General features: G+C 46.9%; 1 protein-coding gene across 1 annotated transcript in view; it reads left to right on the forward strand.

The window, feature by feature from the left end:
- Positions 1-16292, forward strand: part of RUNX3 (RUNX family transcription factor 3) — a 91420-nt gene extending 75128 nt beyond the window's left edge. The window contains exons 5-6 of the mRNA XM_051988208.1: positions 9366-9518; positions 13023-16292. Coding sequence (XP_051844168.1) covers positions 9366-9518; positions 13023-13546 — 677 coding nt within the window. The 3' untranslated portion in view covers positions 13547-16292. The remainder of the gene's footprint in view (positions 1-9365; positions 9519-13022) is intronic.
- Positions 16293-20306: the final 4014 nt, after the last annotated feature.

The raw sequence follows: 20306 nt of genomic DNA on the forward strand, positions 1-20306 counted from the left end.
TCTGTGCCCTCAGCCTTCCTCCTTCCATTCGTCTCAGCAGATGAACTTGGCTCTTCTTGCCCAGACTAGGACCTTCACTCATACCTGTTCCCAGGCCTGGCCCTCTGTCTCTACAAGCCTCTCACCCTTAACCTAAAGAACTCACCATCTCCAAACCCTTGGTCTGGCTCCTGCCAACTCCTTAAGCCCTGCTTGCCCACCTTCTCACCTCCCACTGCCAAGCTCTGAGTTACCTGAATTTGCGGCTTACGGGCTCTCCCAGCCAGTCCCTCCTCAGCCCCTGGCACTCTGTGCCCACCACTTACAACAGCTCTTGCCAGTGACCCCCACAAACAGAATCAGCTCATTTAAGGCCCCATTCCACAGAATAGGAAGCTCTCATCGAAAGCTTATGTGTCAGGCAACAAGTATTCAGCAGGTGCTTATTGTGGGTTGGGCTACACCAGGAAAAGGCAAGAGCAGAGAAGGAGTCTTTTAGGGACGCCTGTCCCGATGGGAGAAAACAGTTCATAAATAACTGCTCTCTGCGTGGACTGTGGACCAAATATATAGCACTCTGATCTCCCTCCCTCCCTCCCTCTCTCTGTCTCTGTCTCTCTTTCTGTCTTCTCTTTTTCTCTCTCTCTCTCTGTCTCTGTCTCTCTCTCTCTCTCTCTCTGTCTCTCTCTCTCTCTCTCTCTCTGTCTTCTCTCTCTCTGTCACTCTCTCTCTGTCTTCTCTCTCTCTTTGTGTGTGTCTCTTTTTCTCTGTCTCTATCTCTCTTTCTCTTCCTCTCTCTCTCTCTTTCTATGTGTGTGTGTCTTTTCCTCTCTCTCTGTCTCTCTCTGTCTCTCTCTCTCTCTCTCTCTCTCTCTCTCTCTTTGTGTGTGTGTATCTCTTTCTGTCTCTGTCTCTATCTCTCTTTCTCTTCCTCTCTCTCTCTCTCTCTCTCTCTCTCTCTCTCTCTCTGTGTGTGTGTCTCTTCCTCTCTTTCTCTGTCTCTCTTTCTCTCTCTGTCTCTGTCTCTCTTTCTCTCTCTCTCTCTTTGTATGTGTGTATCTCTTTCTCTCTCTGACTCTCTGTCTCTATCTCTCTTTCTCTTCTTCTCGCTCTCTCTCTCTTTCTGTGTGTTGTGTCTTCCTCTCTCTCTCTCTGTCTCTGTCTCTGTCTCTCTCTCTCTCTCTCTGTCTCTCTCTCTGTGTCTTCTCTCTCTCTCTCTTTGTGTGTGTGTGTCTCTTTCTCTTTCTGTCTCTCTGTCTCTCTCTCTCTCTTTCTCTTCCTCTCTCTCTCTTTCTATGTGTGTGTTGTGTCTCTTCTCTCTCTCTCTCTGTCTCTGTCTCTCTTTCCCTCTCTCTCTCTCTCTCTCTCTCTCTCGCTCTCTCTCTCTCTCTCTCTCTCTGTCTCTCTCTCTGTGTCTTCTCTCTCTCTCTCTTTGTGTGTGTCTCTTTCTCTTTCTGTCTCTCTGTCTCTATCTCTCTTTCTCTTCCTCTCTCTTTCTATGTGTGTGTTGTGTCTCTTCCTCTCTTTCTCTCTCTCTCTCTGTCTCTGTCTCTCTCTGTCTGTCTCTCTTTCTCTCTGTCTCTCTCTCTCTCTATCTCTCTGTCTCTCTGTCTCTCTCTCTCACACACACACACACAGAGCACAAATGGAAGGCACTTAGACCTGGGGGAGGGAAGAGGAAGCTCAGGAAAAGGGCAGTTGGTCTTCTGTTGTAGAAAGTGGGATTTGAGTTGAGATAAAGAAACAGAGGTGGGGTGAGGTGGGAGGGCATCCCGAGCGCCAGCCGAGTGCAAAGGCAGAGTGTGGCCATGGTGGGTCTGGTTCAAGGAGTAACAAGAAGCTGGGGGTCTCTGGATCATAGAGTACGTGGAGAGAAGCCGAGTGTAAGGACATCGAGGAAGTTAGGAAGGGGCCAGGCTGACGGCTTTAATCTGCTCCTGGAGTTTCTGCAGAGGGAGGAGGGTGACACGGTCAGAGCTGCTTGTAGGAAGATCACTGGTGGGAGGGGGGACACTGGAAGCAGGGGCATCAACTGGAAGGTTCTTCCTGCGGCCCCGGCATGGACCAGGATGATGGCTTTGTGAGGGGAGGGAAGGGGAGATAGGGCGGAGACAGAGAAACATGACAAGATTTGGCGCAGGTTTGGATTGTGCAGTGTGAGGGAGCCCAGGGGGCGAGTCTGGGGGACTGGAAGGTCAGCAGTCAGAGGACTGATTCTAGGACCTGGGAAAGGGAGTTTGGGACTAGAGAACAAATCCTGCTCTAGACTCGGTGCATTGTTGGGTCTGAGATGCTTATGAGACTTTGCGTGAGATAGCCACAAAGCAGTTGGTGATTTGGGACAGGGAGACTAGGATCAGGAGTCATCTGCACAGAGCTGGTAATGAAATGCATGAGCCCTAATGGAGTGAGATAACGGGGTGATCCATGGGCCCCAAACAGACCACGCTTAGAGGCAGAAGGAACTGTGGAAGACTGAGGAAAGAGCTGCGTCCCAAAAACCTAGAGAAAGCAGCCAGTAACAGAGGCTGTCAGTCCACAAAGGTGCCGTGGATGGAAAAAAGTTTTAGCCATTAAGAGATGATTGGCAGACCAGTGGAATGACGGAGGTTGGAAACCAGATGGCAGAAGGTTTAGTCATTATAATTAATAATTTTATTAGCATAATTAATAACAATATATGATCATTTTATTAACATAAAGCATAACATTAACATAAAATAACAACTGATTCTAGCATAATTATTGCATTGTGGTACTTTAAGTTTTGCAGTGTACTTTATCAAATACGTCGTCTTGTTGGATTTTATAGAAATAGTGCTTTCATCGGTGAGGAAGCTGCGGGCCAGGGCAGTGAGGGAGCCCTCCTCTGAAGCACAGTCTCCCATGCTGCCTTTGTGGACCACGTGGAGGGATGGTTAGCTGATGGACAGCCTTGTGTGCTGAATCGGGATCTGGTTGAACGATAGGGACACAAAGGGTCGTCATTCATTGGTGTATTGTTGACCTGAAAACTTCCAGCGCAGGTCGGACCAGCCTTTGTTGGCACCTGAGGGGAATTGGGGTCAGTTACTGACTTTCCATCTCGTGAGTCTGCGTTCCTTTGGTTTTCCAATAGCATAGAATCACCCTCACCTTCTAGGGGTCAGAAGTACTTGTCATGTGTCTAGGGCCACAGGAGAATGAGCTGTGATTGCTTAAGGGGAGAGAAAAGCGCCATTTTTCTTCCAACCCCCATATTCAAGGACGGATTTAGAAGCAACCCAATCTCCTTGCCCCTGCAGACCATCAGACGTGGTGGGGACCCTCATCCCTTCTTGTTTCCCAGGTGTGGAAATGCCGCAGAATTTGAAGGACCCACCCAGAGTCCCGCAGCTAGCCTCAGAGGTAGGATTCAGACTCAGGTCTGAGCGCCTAGTGGCTCCGGGGCTCAGGAGGCCCATGCCGACCCTCCCAGCTCCCATCTCCCCCTGGCTGCCAGGTCTATCTGCCCCCACCTTCTCAGCCCAATTTCTGAAAGACTCAGACATTCATGGACGCCCCAAGGCACGATGGCCTTTGGGACCTTGTCAGAGGATCAAGGCAGTTTTGTTTCTTAATTCCTCCTTAGTTTAATCCAGTTTAAGCCTAATGCGTGTGAACCTCCTGATAAGTCGGTTGCAACACCCCCTCCCCCAGGTTGCAACACCCCCTCCCCCAGCCCCTTCCCCTACAGCCTCAGGCTGGGAAGAGAGAGTTGAGTCTGTGTCTGGGTACAAAGGGTTTCTGGTGCCAAGAGCAGCGTGACCCGGTGTCGCATATAGTATATATAATAATAAAATAGACATATGTGATACAAATAATATTTATATGGGCATATATAATACAATAACATAATAATGCATGTTATATATATCACATATACATATATAAGTAGGCCCACTTCAGACGAGGGAAGGATGAGTTATCCCTGAGCCAGGCAGGGCCGGGGCTTGGGAGTCCTTCTTATTTGCCCCCTCCTCTTCCTCCCTGCTCCAAGATCCAGCTCACCATCCCCCGTGGCCCAGATCTTTTGGGGTAATCAGAGCTTTTCTCCCCTGACCACCCCCCCCCCCACCCCTGTACCTCCTCACCTGCTCCCCTGTCCAAGATATACCCTTATGGAGACAAGCCGATTCATTCATTCAGAGCATCCGAGTAGAAAGGGACTTGAGAGATTTGGGAAGCAGAGTAATATTGGGGCAAAAAATGTTGCTTTTGGTCTCCAGAGTATGGGACGATAGAGCTGGAGCTGGAAGGGAGTTCAGATGCCATAAAACCCAAGTCTTAGAGAATTACCTGGGGCCTGCAAGAGGGAAGGCAGGAGAACGCAGGCTGGCCAGGGAATCAAAAACTGAATTTGTTTTTCATGTTGTTTATTTTGGGGGCAGACCTAGGATTTCATTGGAATGCAGGCACTCTTAATCTTTTTTGTGTTGGGGGCCTCTTGGGAAGTCTGTGAAACCTACGAAATCCTTCTCAAAATCTTTTAAAATGCATAAAACAAAATCCACAGAATTATTGGAAAAAATCAATATGTTGAAATAGAATTATCAAAGTGTTTTTTTTTAAATATCTATGGACCCCTGGTTAAAAATCCTTGGTATAGAGAGTTCTTGTTGAAGAAACTTCCTCATCCAAAGTATATTGACTCATAAAGTAAAAAAAAAAAAAAAAAAAAAAAAAAAACCAAGTATATTGACAGCCATACTACAGCTTAAAGTCTTAGAGAATTACAAGTGAGGCTATTGGCGGGTTGAATGGTTTGCCCAGGGCCAGAGAAGAAATAAACATCGGAAGTGAGATTTGAACTGTTTTCTGATCCCAGAATTCTTGCTGTTCCCACTGTATGATTACTAAATGACTAGGAAAAGGTGTCAGTTCAGGGGCCACCTGCTCAAAGGCCTTCCTGATCTCCTCCCACTAGTGGCCTCTCCCTTTGGAAATGGCTTCAATAGAGCATGACGCCCCTTAAGGTCAAGAAATATTTCTCATTTTATATTTGTATCTCTATACATATATAAATGTATATTTCTATATACAACAAGCATAATATAATATAACATAACATAATATGATATATAATTCACAATTATAATAATATAATACATATGGACCAATAAAATTTACTTATGCATATATAATACATATATACAATACACATACATATATAAATGTATATTTATATATACATGTATAATATAATATGTAATATATAATTATAATACAATATAATATATATTATATATAATATACATATATAATGCAAATGATATGTATGTGCATAAATGATACAATAATATAATAGCATAATATTACATATACCTATATAGATTCATATTTATATATACATGTATAATATAATATGTAATATATAATTATAATACAATATAATATATTATATATAATATACATATATAATGCAAATGATATTTATGTGCATATGATACAATAATATAATAGCATAATATTACATATACCTATATAGATTCATATTTATATATACATGCATGTATAATATATATCATATACAATACATAATTATAATTCTATATATAATTATAAAATATACATATATAATACAAATAATATTTATATGGGTATATATAATACAATAACATAATAATGCATGTTATCTGTATTACATATACATATATAAATGTATATTTATATATACATGTATAATATATGTAATACAATATATAATATAAAACATATATAATATACATTCATATCTGTATGTAGTTCTAGCAATAGTGGTGGTGGTGGTGGTGGTAGTAGTGATAGGTGGTGGTGACAATAATGGTAGGTTATGGTGGTGATCGTGGTAGAAAACAGCACTGATAGCAGTAATGGTGGATGGTGATGGTAGCTAATGGCAGAAAATAGTGATGGTCGTGGCTCACATTTATCCAGGGCCCTGAGGTTTACTTCCAAACTCTCTCTCATTTGAACCTCACAAAGTCCCTGTGAGATGGGTGCTATTATTCCCCCATTTTACAGATGAGGAAACCAAGACTTAGAGAGGTGAAGGTATTTTCCCAAAGTCACTGGACCACTAAGTAGTACTGGAGGCAGCATTTGAACCTCACTCTTCCTGCCTCCAGACTTGAGCTCTGGAATGGGCTGTGAGCTGAAAGGCACCTCGGAAGCCTCTGGTCCAGTGTCCCCCATTTTACAGATGAGGAAACTGAGACCCAGCGAGCTTAGATGACATGCCTAGTCACGGACAGCACCAGACTCATGACTCTGCCATGTCACCTTGTACACTCCCTTTCTGAATAGATGCTTACTCAATGTTCAATATTCCATGAGAAACATGGGGCCCCAGGAGGGCTGATGACCAAGATAACATTTTGAGTGAGCCCCTCTGGGGCCCTGGAGCTTCTGGGTGCAGACCCTTCTCTAGGGGAGTGGGAAGCCCTCTCTTCCTCCTCAGTAGAAAATGGAGCCATTTTTCCTCCCCGCCACTGACCCACTCCTATCCTTGAATTGATCCTCATGTGGACTGGTCCCCAGGCCTTTCCCCATTCTTGAAATGGACTTCAGCTTTTCATCCTTTTCCCCAATACAATGTGAGCACAGCACTTTCCCTGTCACTTGACCATTATTATAAAAATGTATTATATATCTTATATATTATATTATACATATATGTACATATAAATGTGCATTTATATATGTATAGAGATATATGCTCCTTTCATGGTGAAAGAAGCACTTTTCTAGACCCAAATAATCTAGTTCTAATAGAATCCCAAATCCAAATCACATTCCCCTCTTTTTGGCTGCTCTATCACATGAGTAAACCAAGTAAACAAGTATTTATTAAGTGCTTAATAAGCGCAATCCCCCAAAAAGGTGAAAACACAGTCTGCCCTCAAGGAGCTTACAGTCTCAGGAGGGGAGACAACATGCATGCAGAATTATGTGCAAACAAGATGTATGGAGGATTGAGCTGGACATAATCAGCAGGGGGGAAGGCACTAGTATTAAGGAGATTTGGGAAGGACCTTTTTTGGTCGCGATTTTTTTTTTATAATAATAGTTTTTTTTATTTTTCAGAATACATGCAAAGATATTCAACATTCACCCCTGCAAAATCTTGTGCTCCAAATTTTTTCCCTCCCTCTTCACTTCTCCTCTCCCCTAGACATCAAATAGCCCAATATAGGCTAAACATGTGCAATTCTTCTATACACATTTCCACATTTATCATGCTGCACCAGGAAAATAAGCTCAAAAAGGAAAAAATGAGAAAGAAAAAAACAAGCAAGCAAAGAACAACAAAAAGATGAAAATGCTTCTCTCTCTCTCTCTCTCTCTCTGTCCCCATAATCCTTCCTCTGGGTGCAGATAGCTCTCTCCATCACAAGTCTCTTGGTTCGGCCTGATCACTTCATTGTGAAAAAGGTCCTGTCCATCAGAACTGGTCAACTTATAATCTTACTGTTGCCATGTACAATAATCTCCTGGTTCTGCTCACTTCACTTAGCTTTAGCACCTGTAAGTCTCTCCAGGCCTCTCTGAAATCATGCTGTTGGTTGTTTCTTATAGAACAATAATGTTCCATAATTATTCATAAATCGTAACTTAGTCATTCTCCAACTAGTAGCCATCCGCTCAGTTTCCAGTTTCTGGCCACTACAAAGGGGGCTGCCACAAACATTTTTGCACATGTGGGAACCTTTCTCTCCTTTAAGATCTCTTTGGGAAACAGAGCCAATAGAAACACTGCTGGGTCAACGGGGATGCACAATCAACCAAAAGATCTCTAATGGCTCCTCAGGCTTAAGGATCATCAGGGACAGAACTCAGTGGTAAAGTGGAAATCGAGCTGGACTTGAGTTAGATGTGGATGCAAATCCCAGCCATCTGGAAAGTTAGCTTGTTTCCTTATTTACAAAGGGGACATGGAGTTCTGCATCTCCTCCTCACAAGGATATCTGGGAAGTACTTTACCAACCTTAAAACTCCCTCCTAAGGGAAGTTTTCCCTTATTTCCCTCGCTCTTCCTCCCCCCACCAGTTATTATCATTGTCTCCCTCTTCAAGATATTCTGCATATACTATGTATCTACTCGTGTGTGTGTATGTGTTGTTATTGTTTGTTCTTTCTCAAGGAGGGCCGCGACAACAGGGAGGGGATACCCTGACATGCGAGTGAATTGGATTTAAGTGGGGAAGAGCTGGATAAGGTCACCTGCCTCAATTTGCTCTGTGGAACTATCTGGGTTCAGTGGCAAAATATAGATCACAACAACTGGAAATGGGCCATTGTATTCTTTCTCTCTCTCCCTCTCTCTCTGTCTTTCTGTCTCTGTTTCTCTCTCTCTCTCTCTCTCTCTCTCTCTCTCTCTCTCTCTCTCTCTCTCTCCCTCTCTCTCTGTCTCGGTCTCTCTGTCTCTGTTTCTCTCTCTCTCTCTCTCTGTGTCTCGGTCTCTCTGTCTCTATCTCTCTGTGTGTCTCTCTGTCTCTCTCTGTGTCTCGCTCTCTGTCTCTATCTCTCTGTGTCTCTGTCTCTGTCTCTCTCTCTCTCTTTTTCCCTCTCTCTCTGTCTCTGTCTCTCTCTGTCTCTGTTTCTCTCTTTCTCTCTCTCTCTCTGTCTCTTTCTGTGTCTCGCTCTCTCTGTCTCTCTCTGTGTCTCTGTCTCTGTCTCTCTCTCTTTTTCCCTCTCTCTCTGTCTCTGTCTCTCTCTGTCTCTGTTTCTCTCTCTCTGTCTCTTTCTGTGTCTCGCTCTCTCTGTCTCTCTCTGTGTCTCGCTCTCTGTCTCTATCTCTCTGTGTCTCTGTCTCTCTCTCTCTTTTTCCCTCTCTCTCTGTCTCGCTCTCTGTCTCTATCTCTCTGTGTCTCTGTCTCTCTCTCTCTTTTTCCCTCTCTCTCTGTCTCGCTTTCTGTCTCTATCTCTCTGTGTCTCTGTCTCTGTCTCTCTCTCTCTCTCTTTTTCCCTCTCTCTCTGTCTCTGTCTCTCTCTGTCTCTGTTTCTCTCTTTCTCTCTCTCTCTCTGTCTCTTTCTGTGTCTCGCTCTCTCTGTCTCTGTCTCTGTCTCTTTCTGTGTCTCGCTCTCTGTCGAGACTTCTGTCTTCCTCCGGCCCAGTCCCCTCAGCTCACCAAGGAGGGAACTGCGTGCTGGCGGGGTACAGCATCAGGGTCACACAGCAGCAGACTGGGCTTCAGGCAGGGCTTCTCAAAGACCAGAGCCTCTGGGCTCTCCAGAGCTTTGGGGAGATCCTTGGGCGATCCTGGCAGGACCGTGGGGGAGACTGACACCTTTCCTTCCCTGTGAGATCCAAGCAGATGAGGAGGGGTGAAAGACCTCAAGGAAAACTCTGGAACGCGCTGCTCATGGACCCTTCCTCCCTTTCTCAGGGCACAGGCAGAAAATGGAGGACCAACCCAAGGCCTTTCCCGATCGGTTCGGCGACCTGGATCGGCTGCGGATGCGAGTGACCCCGACCACTCCCAGTCCCCGGGGCTCCCTGGCCACCTCCACTCACTTCAGCACTCAGGCTACGGCACAAGGTAAAGGGGCTGGGGGCCCGGGGTGGGGGGAGGAGCAGGGGAACACCCGAGCTGGCTAAGAGGGATGGGGAGCACAGCAAGGGTGATAATCCTGCTATGAACACACTCTCAGGCCCTTCGGTTTGAATGTAAGTTTCTTGAGGGCAGGATCCACATTTTCACCTTTCCCTCATGGCTTAGTTTCGTGGCATACAATGGGGGCTTAATAAATACTTTTGCTGGGCCCCCAAGGATAGGGCAATTAGCAGATACACAGTACATAGAGTGCCAGACCTGGAGACAGGCAGACTCATCTCCCTGAATTCAAATCCAGCCGCAGACACTTCCCAGCTGTGTGACTCTGGGTAAGCATTTCATCCTGCCTGCCTCAGTTTCCTCATCTGTAAAATGAGCAGGAGAAGGAAATGGCCAATCACTGCAGTATATCTGCCAAGAAAACCCCCAGTGGAGTCATGAAGAATGGGGCGGGATTGAAATGACTGTTCAGCAATGAGCCAGGATCTTCCTATCAGAGGAGAGTGGGAACATACAGAAGTATGTACAAATATTTCCCTGGTAATAGGAGGCATTATAAAATAAGATGGCTGTTTTCTGGAAGCCGTAACCAAAAGTGGTCTCCAGAAGAGGGAGATGAGGAGTAGGGAAAGGAGACGAAAGGGAGGAAACTGTTCCAGATCCGAGAGCAGCGTGGACGGAGGTTCCGAGAGAGACGGAGGGAGGGTGAGCCCGGGGACGGCCAAGGACGCAGCTTCCCTGCGCTGTGGGGGACCTGAAGGGAAGCCAGGCTCAAAGCGGGGGTCTCTCTCCCCAGAACCTCAGAGTCAGAGGGCAAGCTGCCCAGGATGTCTGAGGGCAGCCCTAGCTGAGAGGGAAGGCAAAAAGAAGGGACGGAGCATTGATGTAGCGCCTCCTGTGTGCCAGGCACCATGCGAAGTACTTTACAAATATCTCATTGCCTATGGGGAAGGGGAGAGAACCTCTACTTCTTCATACCTGTGAGTCGTCCTCACACAGGACCAATTCCTTAAGCCTCCCTTAGGCTCGGGCTCCTCCTTTGTAAAATAAGGGAGTTGAAATCTGCAATCTCCAAAGTCTTTTCCAATTCAGAACTGGGATCAAAACCCTATGAGTTGGAGCCAAATATGTCCTTAGAACAGAGAACATCAGCAGTAAGAGGGAGCTTAGAACATAAAATGTTGGAGCAAGATGTACCCTTAGAACCTGGGATGTCAGAGCTGGGAGGGCCCTTAGAACCCAGGATGTCAGAGCTGGGAGGGCCCTTAGAACCCAGGAGGTCAGAGCTGGGAGGGCCCTTAGAACCCAGGATGTCAGAGCCGGGAGGGCTCTTAGAACCCAGGAGGTCAGAGCCGGGAGGGCCCTTAGAACCCAGGATGTCAGAGCTGGGAGGGCCCTTAGAACCCAGGAGGTCAGAGCTGGGAGGACCTTTAAAGTCCAGCTCACCGAGCTCTCAGCAGGAGCACCACCTTCTGCCCACCCTAGAGAACGGGAGGACTTGCTCCTGTTCCACACCAAGAGCTTATAAATGGCACCTCTGGGTTCCAGCACCAGCCCTTCTCCCTGCAGATTTAGTGCCTTGCTCACGCCACCATGTGGGGCAGGATTTGAACCCGGTGCTCTGGCCGCTCTCTCCCCTTGGGGCCATCTGGCCTTCCTCTCCCCCCCAGGCGTTTTTGCTTCTTCTGCCTGGGCCAGACGGGGATGGTCGCTCTCCTTCCCCCCTCGGCTCCCATATTCCCACCTCCTGCTGCCCTTCCTCCTCGGGGTTTCCCTCCTCACATATTAAAGTGGGGAGCCCCGCTCTGCTCCTGTTTGTCTCCAGGCCCCGGCCCTGAGCCCCTCACCCTGGGGCCGTCCGGGGAGGGGGCAGCCAGGCCCGCTGCAGGGGGGGATGGGCCCGGGCCACCGCCCACCACAGAGAAATTCTTACAGCTCAATGGGCTCATTCAGGCAGCGCAGCAGCCAGGGCAATTTTGAGAAGAAAATAAACATTTCCTTCCACTATTTTCATTGGCCACCAGACGTCTGCAATACACGGCTCGGGTTTCCAGGGGCCGCCCCTCGGACCAGCCTCGGCAAGGGCGTGTGGGCCCCGTAGACGGAGCTGGCGCTGCTCTGATACTGGGTGGGGGGCGGGGAGGGCTCCAGACCCGCTCCCTTGGCCACTGGGCGGCCCCTCTGCCAGGGAGAGGGAAGCGGCGTCCGACCCCGAGGGCAGGAAGCCAGAGGCTGCCCTTAACCCGCCATGTCGTGTCAAGCAAATCGTCCGCCCTTCATTTTTGTAAAAATGAACCTTTGGGCTAAATGGTCTTTTAAGGGTCCTGGGTTCGAATCTCAATTCTGACACTTGCCAGTCATTTTAACCGGGAAAGCCACTCAGTCTCTCTGAGTCTCCATTACCTTACTCTCAAAAGGGGGAATATGAGAGACCTCCCCGATCCTTGCAGTAACAATAGTGAGAATAATAATAGCAAGCATTTAAATTTAAATTAAACCTGGTGCCAGGTACTCCCTAAAACAGCCCCGGCAGATCAGTGTTACTGTTCTATTGTACAGCCTGGAGCTGAGCAATTTACAAATGTTATTTTATTCAATACCCACAAGAGCCCTAGGAAGATTATACCTATGTTAGGGTTAAATAAATAGGCAGATGGAGGGTCAGTGTCTTCCAGTCACACGGCTCGTACCCAGGGCAGGAGTTGGGTGTCCAAGAGGGGCTAAATGGCGGCTGTGATTGTTACGGCCTGGAACAGAGAGCTCCAGGCCCGGGCCGGGGTCCACCTTCTCCGCTCCCCGCCCCAGGGGACACCCCTGCTTAACAGAGAGAGGCCAGAGGGGCATGGGGGGGGGAGCCAGGGCGCGCCCCCGTCCTCCATCAGCCGCTCGTTCCACCAGGAGGGTCTGCAGCCATCAGGACCCCTGTGTGCAGAACGTAGAGTCCCACATGTCTCGTATAAAGGGGCTCACCAGCACATCGGCAAGCATCAGTGAGCCCTGCTGGGTGCCAGCCACTGTTAGGTTAGATACGTGCGGGGAAGAGCAAGAAGGAAACAATTTAGATTCTCTGAGGAGGAAAAGGGGGGGGGCAATGGGGGCAGGAGAATGAGCATTTATATGTGGGCCAGGCACTGGGCTAAGTGCTCTTCACAAATACTACCCGCCTCAATCCCCTCAACAAGCTAAGAGGTCATCCCCACTCCGAATCCTGGCCTTAGTCTGAGTCCTGTGAGGCCTGAGCCTGTGAGTTATCTCATGTTCTAAGGGCCCTCCCCGTTCTGACCTCCTGGGTTCTAAGGGCCCTCCCAGCTCTGACCTCCTGGGTTCTAAGGGCCCTCCCAGCTCTGAATCCTGGGTTCTAAGGGCCCTCCCCCCTCTGACCTCCTGGGTTCTTCTGTTCTTCCCCAGCTGCCTGCTCCCCTCGAGCCCCGCAAGGCCCCTCCTCTCCTCCCTCCATGTTTTGCTGACGAGCTCTCTCTCCTTGTGCAGGGACGTCCGACTTGAGCCCCTTCTCCGACCCACGCCAGTTTGACCGCTCCTTCTCCAGCCTGCCCGGGCTCCCGGAGCCCCGCTTTTCCGACCCCCGGATGCACTACCCTGGGGCCATGTCAGCAGCCTTCTCTTACACGGCCAACCCCTCCCCCACGGGCATCGGGGGCCTCAGCATGAGCAGCATGCCGGCGGCCACGCGCTTCCACCACACCTACCTGCCCCCCCCCTACCCGGGCTCCAGCCAGAACCAGAGCGGGCCCTTCCAGACCAACCCCTCCCCCTACCACCTCTACTACGGCACTTCCTCCGGCTCCTACCAGTTCTCCATGGTGGCCGGGGGCGAGCGCTCCCCCACCCGCATGCTCTCCTCCTGCACCAGCGCCGCGCCGGGCAACAACCTCATGAACCCCAGCCTGACCAACCAGAGCGACGGCGTCGAAGCCGACGGCAGCCACAGCAACTCCCCGACCGCCATGACCACGCCTGGACGAATGGACGAGTCCGTGTGGAGGCCGTACTGAGGGCGCCGAGGAGGGGGCCCGCGTGCGGGGGGCTGCGCGCCCGTCCCGAGGCCCAGGGGAACACACCGTGGGGGCGGGAGGGAATGAATTTCATTTGCCGACTGTACGTAGGACCCGTGTTCCAAGACAGCAAAAGCTCCTGGGATGGGAGCCCCGGAGAACTTGGCCTCTGCCGGCAAGGTGCCTCCCTGGGTTCAGCCTCCTGGAAAGTGGGGGGCTGGACCAGAAGACCCCCATATCTGACATTCTAAGGTTCCTTCCACCACCACTCTTCTTCCAGCGTTCTAAGGCGCCCTTTGATGTTCTGTGTCCTGATGTTCCTTCCAGTTCTGTGTTCTGAGCAGCTCCCCATCCTGTGGTCCAAGGCCCCGTCCTTCTCTAACCAGTATTCCAAGGTCTCTAATGTGAGTCCTCCCCCCAGAGAAGGCACTTTGCCCTGCCCGCCAACCTCAGGCTCTCGTGTTCCCTGTTCCCTTTCCCAAGCCCGAATTCTGCCCTTCAGGGAGCGTCTGACCGCTTAGGACAGAGCCCCCTCCTTGTGAGCTCCCAGAACCGTGGCGCTTTCCAGGAGAGCCTTCCACCGGCTCCGCCTTGTGCCCCCCGATACCCTCCCTCACCCCTTCCCTTGCTGGGCCCCATCTCTCTCTCACAGCCTGGGAGGGGACTCTAGGTGACGTCATTGGGCACAGCAGCTTTAGGGGGATCCAGTTCCTGTGAGGTCGGTCCAGGGCTTCCTCCCTTGGGACAGAGAGCCAGAGGAGGTCATTGATGGGAAGGTCTCCCCGACACATTTCCTGGTGGGGACAGCAGCATCAGCCACAGGCCCCGGGCCAGCTCTTGGTGAGCCCCGGGCTCCCACCAGCCCCACGCCATCCTCCGAGAGGCTTTCCCAGAGCCCCTGGGGGTGCAGGGTGCCATCGCCGGCCCCCTCCAGGGAGACGAGGCTCTGGGGGTCTGGTGAAGGGGCGCGGGAACTAGGGGAAGTTTGTGCATTTGAGCAGGTGAAGGGGACTGGGCAGCAGAAGCAGAGTTAGAGATCTTTCTCCCCAACATGGCGCGCTCAGGGAAGCACAGAGATGCTGGGCTGGAGACTGGAAAGCTCGGGAGCGTGATGCAAAGTCAGCTCAGAGCCAGACGTCCCCCAGACTTCAGCTTCTTCTTTGGAATAAGCATGACCTTCAAGGTGCTTTTTCCACCTGAAATCCATTACTTTTATGTTATCTAAGGTCCTGACATTTCTGCTGGCTCCCATTCCCCACCTCCCAGCACTAGCATTCTGTTCTAAGCACTATTGTAAGAGTTCTTACCTCTGCAACATGCTAGCATTCAAGTCACATCCCAGGCCGTCATTCTAGCTCTCAATTCTTCTGAATTGAGGTTCTGACATTCTGGGTTCTAACATCCTCTGTACTCAGGTCTTTCCCAGTTCTTAATTCTGTGTTCTGCAGATCTTCCCTGTTCTAACGATTACTGTTCTCAGGTCTCTTCCAGCTCTGACATTCTCTGTTCTAAGGGCCCTCCCAACTCTGACATTCTATGTCCTAAAGAACCCTCTAGTTCTGAAGTTCTGTATTCTAAAGGCCCTCCGAGTTCTGAAATTCTATTCTAAGAACCCTCCCAGTTCTGACATCCTGGTTCTAGGGGCCCTCCCAGCTCTGACATTCTGGGTTCTAAGAGCCCTCCCAGCTCTGACATCCTCATTCTAGGGGCCCTCCCAGCTCTGACATTCTGGGTTCTAAGGACCTTCCCAGCCCTGACATCCCATGTTCTAAGAGCCCTCCCAGCTCTGACATCCCATGTTCTAAAGCCCCTCTCAGCCCAGTTTCCTCTGCCCCAATTCTCTGGTGCAGTCAGTACCAGGTTCTTTTGATATAGAAAATGACTGTTATGTGAAAAGGATTTGGGAAGAAAAAAGCTTCTTGTGCAGAACCTATTCATTGTCTCAAGTTTGCTGTAAACAGATAAGAAAGCACTTATTACTCTGAACTGTTTGTTGGAATGTGGAATTCATTTCTAATAGGAAAAAAAAAGAAGAGACACTTGGTTGTTCCAAGCTTTATTGCAGTCGGATTGTCATCCCCTCTGCCGCCAGGCTCATGGCCATTTGCCCATAGAAAAGCCTCCTGTGGCTATAGGTGATCCCTATATCACCTAAATTGTGCCCTGTTTACCTTCTTGCTCTCTTCCCTAGAGACTTAGTCACCACCTTCTCAATGACCTTTTCTCCAAACATTCTGACCCTGACCCTTTGAAAAAGGACCACCTCCTGTGACCATCCTGTCAGAGCCCCTGGTTCCTGACCAGCCATAAAGACATCCCCAGAAATAGAAACTTCCCATCAGGCTGTGAATCACACAGTCCCTGTGCAGTTCCATACTCCCATCAGCCAGTCCAACTGAGGCAGGGTCTCAGACCTGGTCCCCACTTAGAAAGAAGGTAGAACAGGGCAGCAGAAAAGGGAGGAAGGGTCCACATCTGCTGATGGCAAGGCAAAGGATCCCCCACCATTCCTGTGCCCCTGTCTTTTGGAAACTTCCCCCCTGCTCTCCCCCCCCCCCCCATTCCTTGTTGGGTGGTAAAAATAGGCTTTGCACTGTCATTCACTCGAATGTCCGGAGTATTTTTAATGCTTGTATGGTAAGCCTGGGTCTGCCTTCTGTACTATTTAATGGTCAAATCTGAATTTGTTGTACTTGTTATAATAATATAATTCTGAGAGATATTGAAATAACCTGTCTTAAAGCCATGTGTATGTGTGTTGGGGTTATGTATGTGTGTGCGCTGTCCATTGGCCCTTGGGGCAAAGGCAAGCTGACCTTGCCAGTTGGTTTAATAGTTAAATGGAGTGATCACTTAGGGTAACCAAGGGCAACTCAATAAAAACCCTGAATCCGGAGCCGCTGACCCTCCGGACCTACTCTGTATGGGAAAGGGGCTTTCTGTTGCAGCCTGACCCGCGATGTGGTGCCCCCAGAATAGAGCCTGGGCGGCGTGAGATGGGTTCAATGAGCCCCAATTCTGCTTCTCTTGCCCATTTTCCATTTACCATGTAGCTTCTCATCTTGCACATATACACAGACGTGGTCCCAACTCTCCTGGCTGCCTGTCAGGGCCTGGAGGACCAATTGTTGGAGCCAGGGGAAAACAACCCCTGATTCAATGTCCGCCATAGAACCCAGGAGGAGATCAAAGAAAACGAGGAACTTCAGAAGCAATTAGATGTATTCTCACGGATAGGACTGCTCCTGATGAATGTTTTTGTTTGTTCCTGTGCTTTTAAAATGGGCTCGCCATGGTTCCGTGGGGCTCAGATTCTCTATCAAGTCAGTGACCACAAAACAAAATTTTGTTTCCCTCCTAAACTGTATATCTTCCCTTCCCCGTTCCCTAAAACCTTCTAAACAGTTTTAATCTATCTTTATTCCCAGTCTCCCCAGGCTGAGACTGGGAAGAGGTGGAGCTGAGACTGGGAAGAGGTGGAGGATAGAGAGTCCAGGGTCCACCAGGGTCTACCACTAGCTCAGGGTTGAAATTGGTGCAAAATAAAGAATATAAAACAGAAAGGATTTAATAGAAGGTTCCAAATTTCCTTAAGGTTATGGGTTGCTTCAAGAGTTGGCTGCCTTCAGAAAGCAATGGGACAGAGGGATTGATGGATTGAGAAGGGGGTGGGCTTCTAACTCTGGGGGAGAAGGGACCCTGGCTGCTCCCAGCAGAAGCCTGTCAAGGGCACTTGGTTTCAGCTGGTTTCTGAAAAGGGCTGCATCCCTCCTCCTCATAGTCAGGGTCGTTGCCCTCTTCTTGGGGACCAGTTAAGAATCAGGATTCTTATATATGCGTAATATATGTTATATTATATATAATTATATATATAAAAAGAATTAGTCTCCCTTCCATGTGGACAAACCGTGACCAAATTAATTGCCTCTAATCACTAAAGACAAAGTCTGCATTCTCCATGATCATAACTATCTTGTCCATAGGCTCAGACCTCACCTCTGCCCCCGAATCATTGTCAAGACTTGAATGAGTCATTTCTCTCAACCTGCTTCTTCTAAAATGACAAGGATTATCATCCCCATGTGATGGGTGATCCTTTTGGGGTAGGGAATTATAAATCGTGAATCCAAAAAAGCAAGAGTTATAATCCTGCTATCAGATAAAGCAAAAATTTTAAAACTATTTAAAAAGTTATTTATTTAAAAAACAAAAGGAGATAAATAAGGAAACCATATTATATTTAAAAGAATCATAGGCAATGAATTAATGTTAGTAATAACTTTATGTGTACCAAATGTTTTAGTACCTTAATTCATAAGAAAACATCTGAACTTAAGAAAGACATGAATGTGACCCAATAGTGACAGGACACTTCAATATCACCCTCTCAGTTTTGGAAAAGTCTAACAGAAAGATCACCAAAAGAAAAAATAACTATGTTATTTTTAACTATCTTAGTTAGCTACTTTTGTGTCAGGAGCAAACTTGGTGCTTATGCTATCTAACTTTTTTCCAAGTTTTTTGTAAACCTTTTAAAATGTCACAAGGCTGAGCATACATCCCTGAAGCATTCTACTCTTCTGTTGACACTGAACCATTAACTCTTTGAGTCCAGCCTCCCAATGAATACTGTAATCCTCTAATTGTATCATCATCCAATCCATATTTACCATTTTTTTCACACGCAAAAATATTTTCCAAATTTGCTGAAAACTTAAACTATACTCATATCATTCCTACTATTTATCAGGTTAGTGATTCTGTCAGAAAAAGGAAATGAGGTTAGGCGTGTCCTGTTCTTAATAATTGTCTCCCCATTTAGATGGTCACCAACCATCTTTTTATTGATTTATTTAAGAATTTTCCCAGGAATCTAAGTCTTCCTCACTGGTCTGTTGTTGGACATTGTTCTATTCTCTCTTTTGCAAATTAGAACATCTGTCCTTCTCTAATCTTGTAACACTGCTCCTATTTTCAGATTTCACAGGGGGGTAGATTGAGCTACCTCCCAAGAGTTCATTGTTAAATTTTTGGCAGAAGCATTTACACCTTGGAAGTAAACGCTACAAATTAGAGTTTGATTTATTATTTTTGTTGAAGAAAATCTAGTCTTAATAACTAAATTAAAGTCTTAATAATGCATACTGAACCTTAAAGTATGTCATGATAACATTTTCTCCCAAAGGATAATTATTAAACATTTGCCAACATTCCACTGAAAATCACTGGCAATGGCAGTCTCATCTGCCAGCTCTTTCTATATCCAAGAAAATAGTTTGTCTGTGCCAGGGGACTTAAATTCATCAAGGACAGCTTGGTGCTCTCTGACCATCACGTTATATCTCTTGGCTATCAACCAGGAGTATTCTGGTAAAGGTTTAAAAACCAACCAGCTTTCCAAAAATGTACGCCTGGTACACGTTTAAGTTTAATATGTACTGTTAACATTTTCTCCATTGTTTTCTTAAGCCCAGACAATCAACAAAACAATAAATCAAGCCTTAATTTGCAGCATTTGCCAATTTCTGACATATAAATGTTCGTAATAAAACTTTAACAATTGGTCAATTCGAGCTGGCTTCAACACACTTTTGGCATTAACTCCTCATTAGTCACTTTTGTTGTAAAATTTCCAATGCAGAGAAAACAAAAGCAAAATCAAAACTGAACAGCTTGGCCTGATCGCTGTTGTCTGTTAGATGTTGTTTTATCCACTCCCAAACAACAATCCTTGTTTTTGGTTTTTTTTTCCTCCTGACATAAATTTTAAAACCGTATTTATTGTCCTCTTTAGTCCTAGCTAATTCTGAGTTTTAACATTTCTGACACTACTTTTGCTGTGTCACATTCTTATTTTCATTCTCTGTTACTCTGTCTTATTTCCATCTTTTGTGGAATTTTTTTGGGTCAGAGTTGGTTAAGGAATTCCCTTTGCATCCACACTGGTATCTTCAGATATATCCCATTTTTCCTTCTTATTGGAATTGTTTCCCATTGTGTGTCTTCAAAATTCATTCTGAAACTCTCTCATCCTCCTGGGCTAATTTCCCCTGTTACATTTTTAATACATGAAATGGATGCTACCTATTTCCTATAAATCCTTTAAAAGTTGCTGTTCCAAGATATAGGGTGCATGTTACACTATACCCTGATTCTCTCTCCACAATCTCTAGGAAGAAATGACTACTTCCCCAGATAGAGCCCATTATTTCTACCCCAGCAACCACTTTTTCCCTATTAATGAGAAACAGCTTCATAATGGAATTTCCAATTTTGTTTGTCTTGCTGTTGATCTTTACCCAAAACTTCTCCATTATCTTTCCTGTCTCCCCCAGTTACTCCATGTTCCCAGATTTCTTCTCATGATTATACAATGCCACTCCATCCCACACTTTTTACCTGTTCTTCTCTTGAATAAGAAATACCCATCTAAAGTCATGGTTTTCATACCATTCAACTCTTGCAATATTTTTCTAATTTAATAAATTTTATTTTCCCCAATTACATATTAAAACAATTTTTAAACTTTTTAAAAAGTTTTGAGTTCCAAATTCTATTTCTCTACCCTGCTTTATCTTTCCCTTTCCCTAAGACTCAAATAAAAATGGGAAAAAAAGAAAGTGAAAAATAACATGCTTCAATCTATTCAAACAATATCAGTTCTTTCTCTGGAGATGGATAGTATGCTTTATCATTAGTCCTTTGAGATTGTCTTGGATCATTGTATTACTAAGAATAATTAAGCTATTCACAATCCTTT

The sequence above is a fragment of the Antechinus flavipes genome, chromosome 3, assembly GCF_016432865.1.
Source record: "Antechinus flavipes isolate AdamAnt ecotype Samford, QLD, Australia chromosome 3, AdamAnt_v2, whole genome shotgun sequence".
Lineage (NCBI taxonomy): Eukaryota > Metazoa > Chordata > Mammalia > Dasyuromorphia > Dasyuridae > Antechinus > Antechinus flavipes.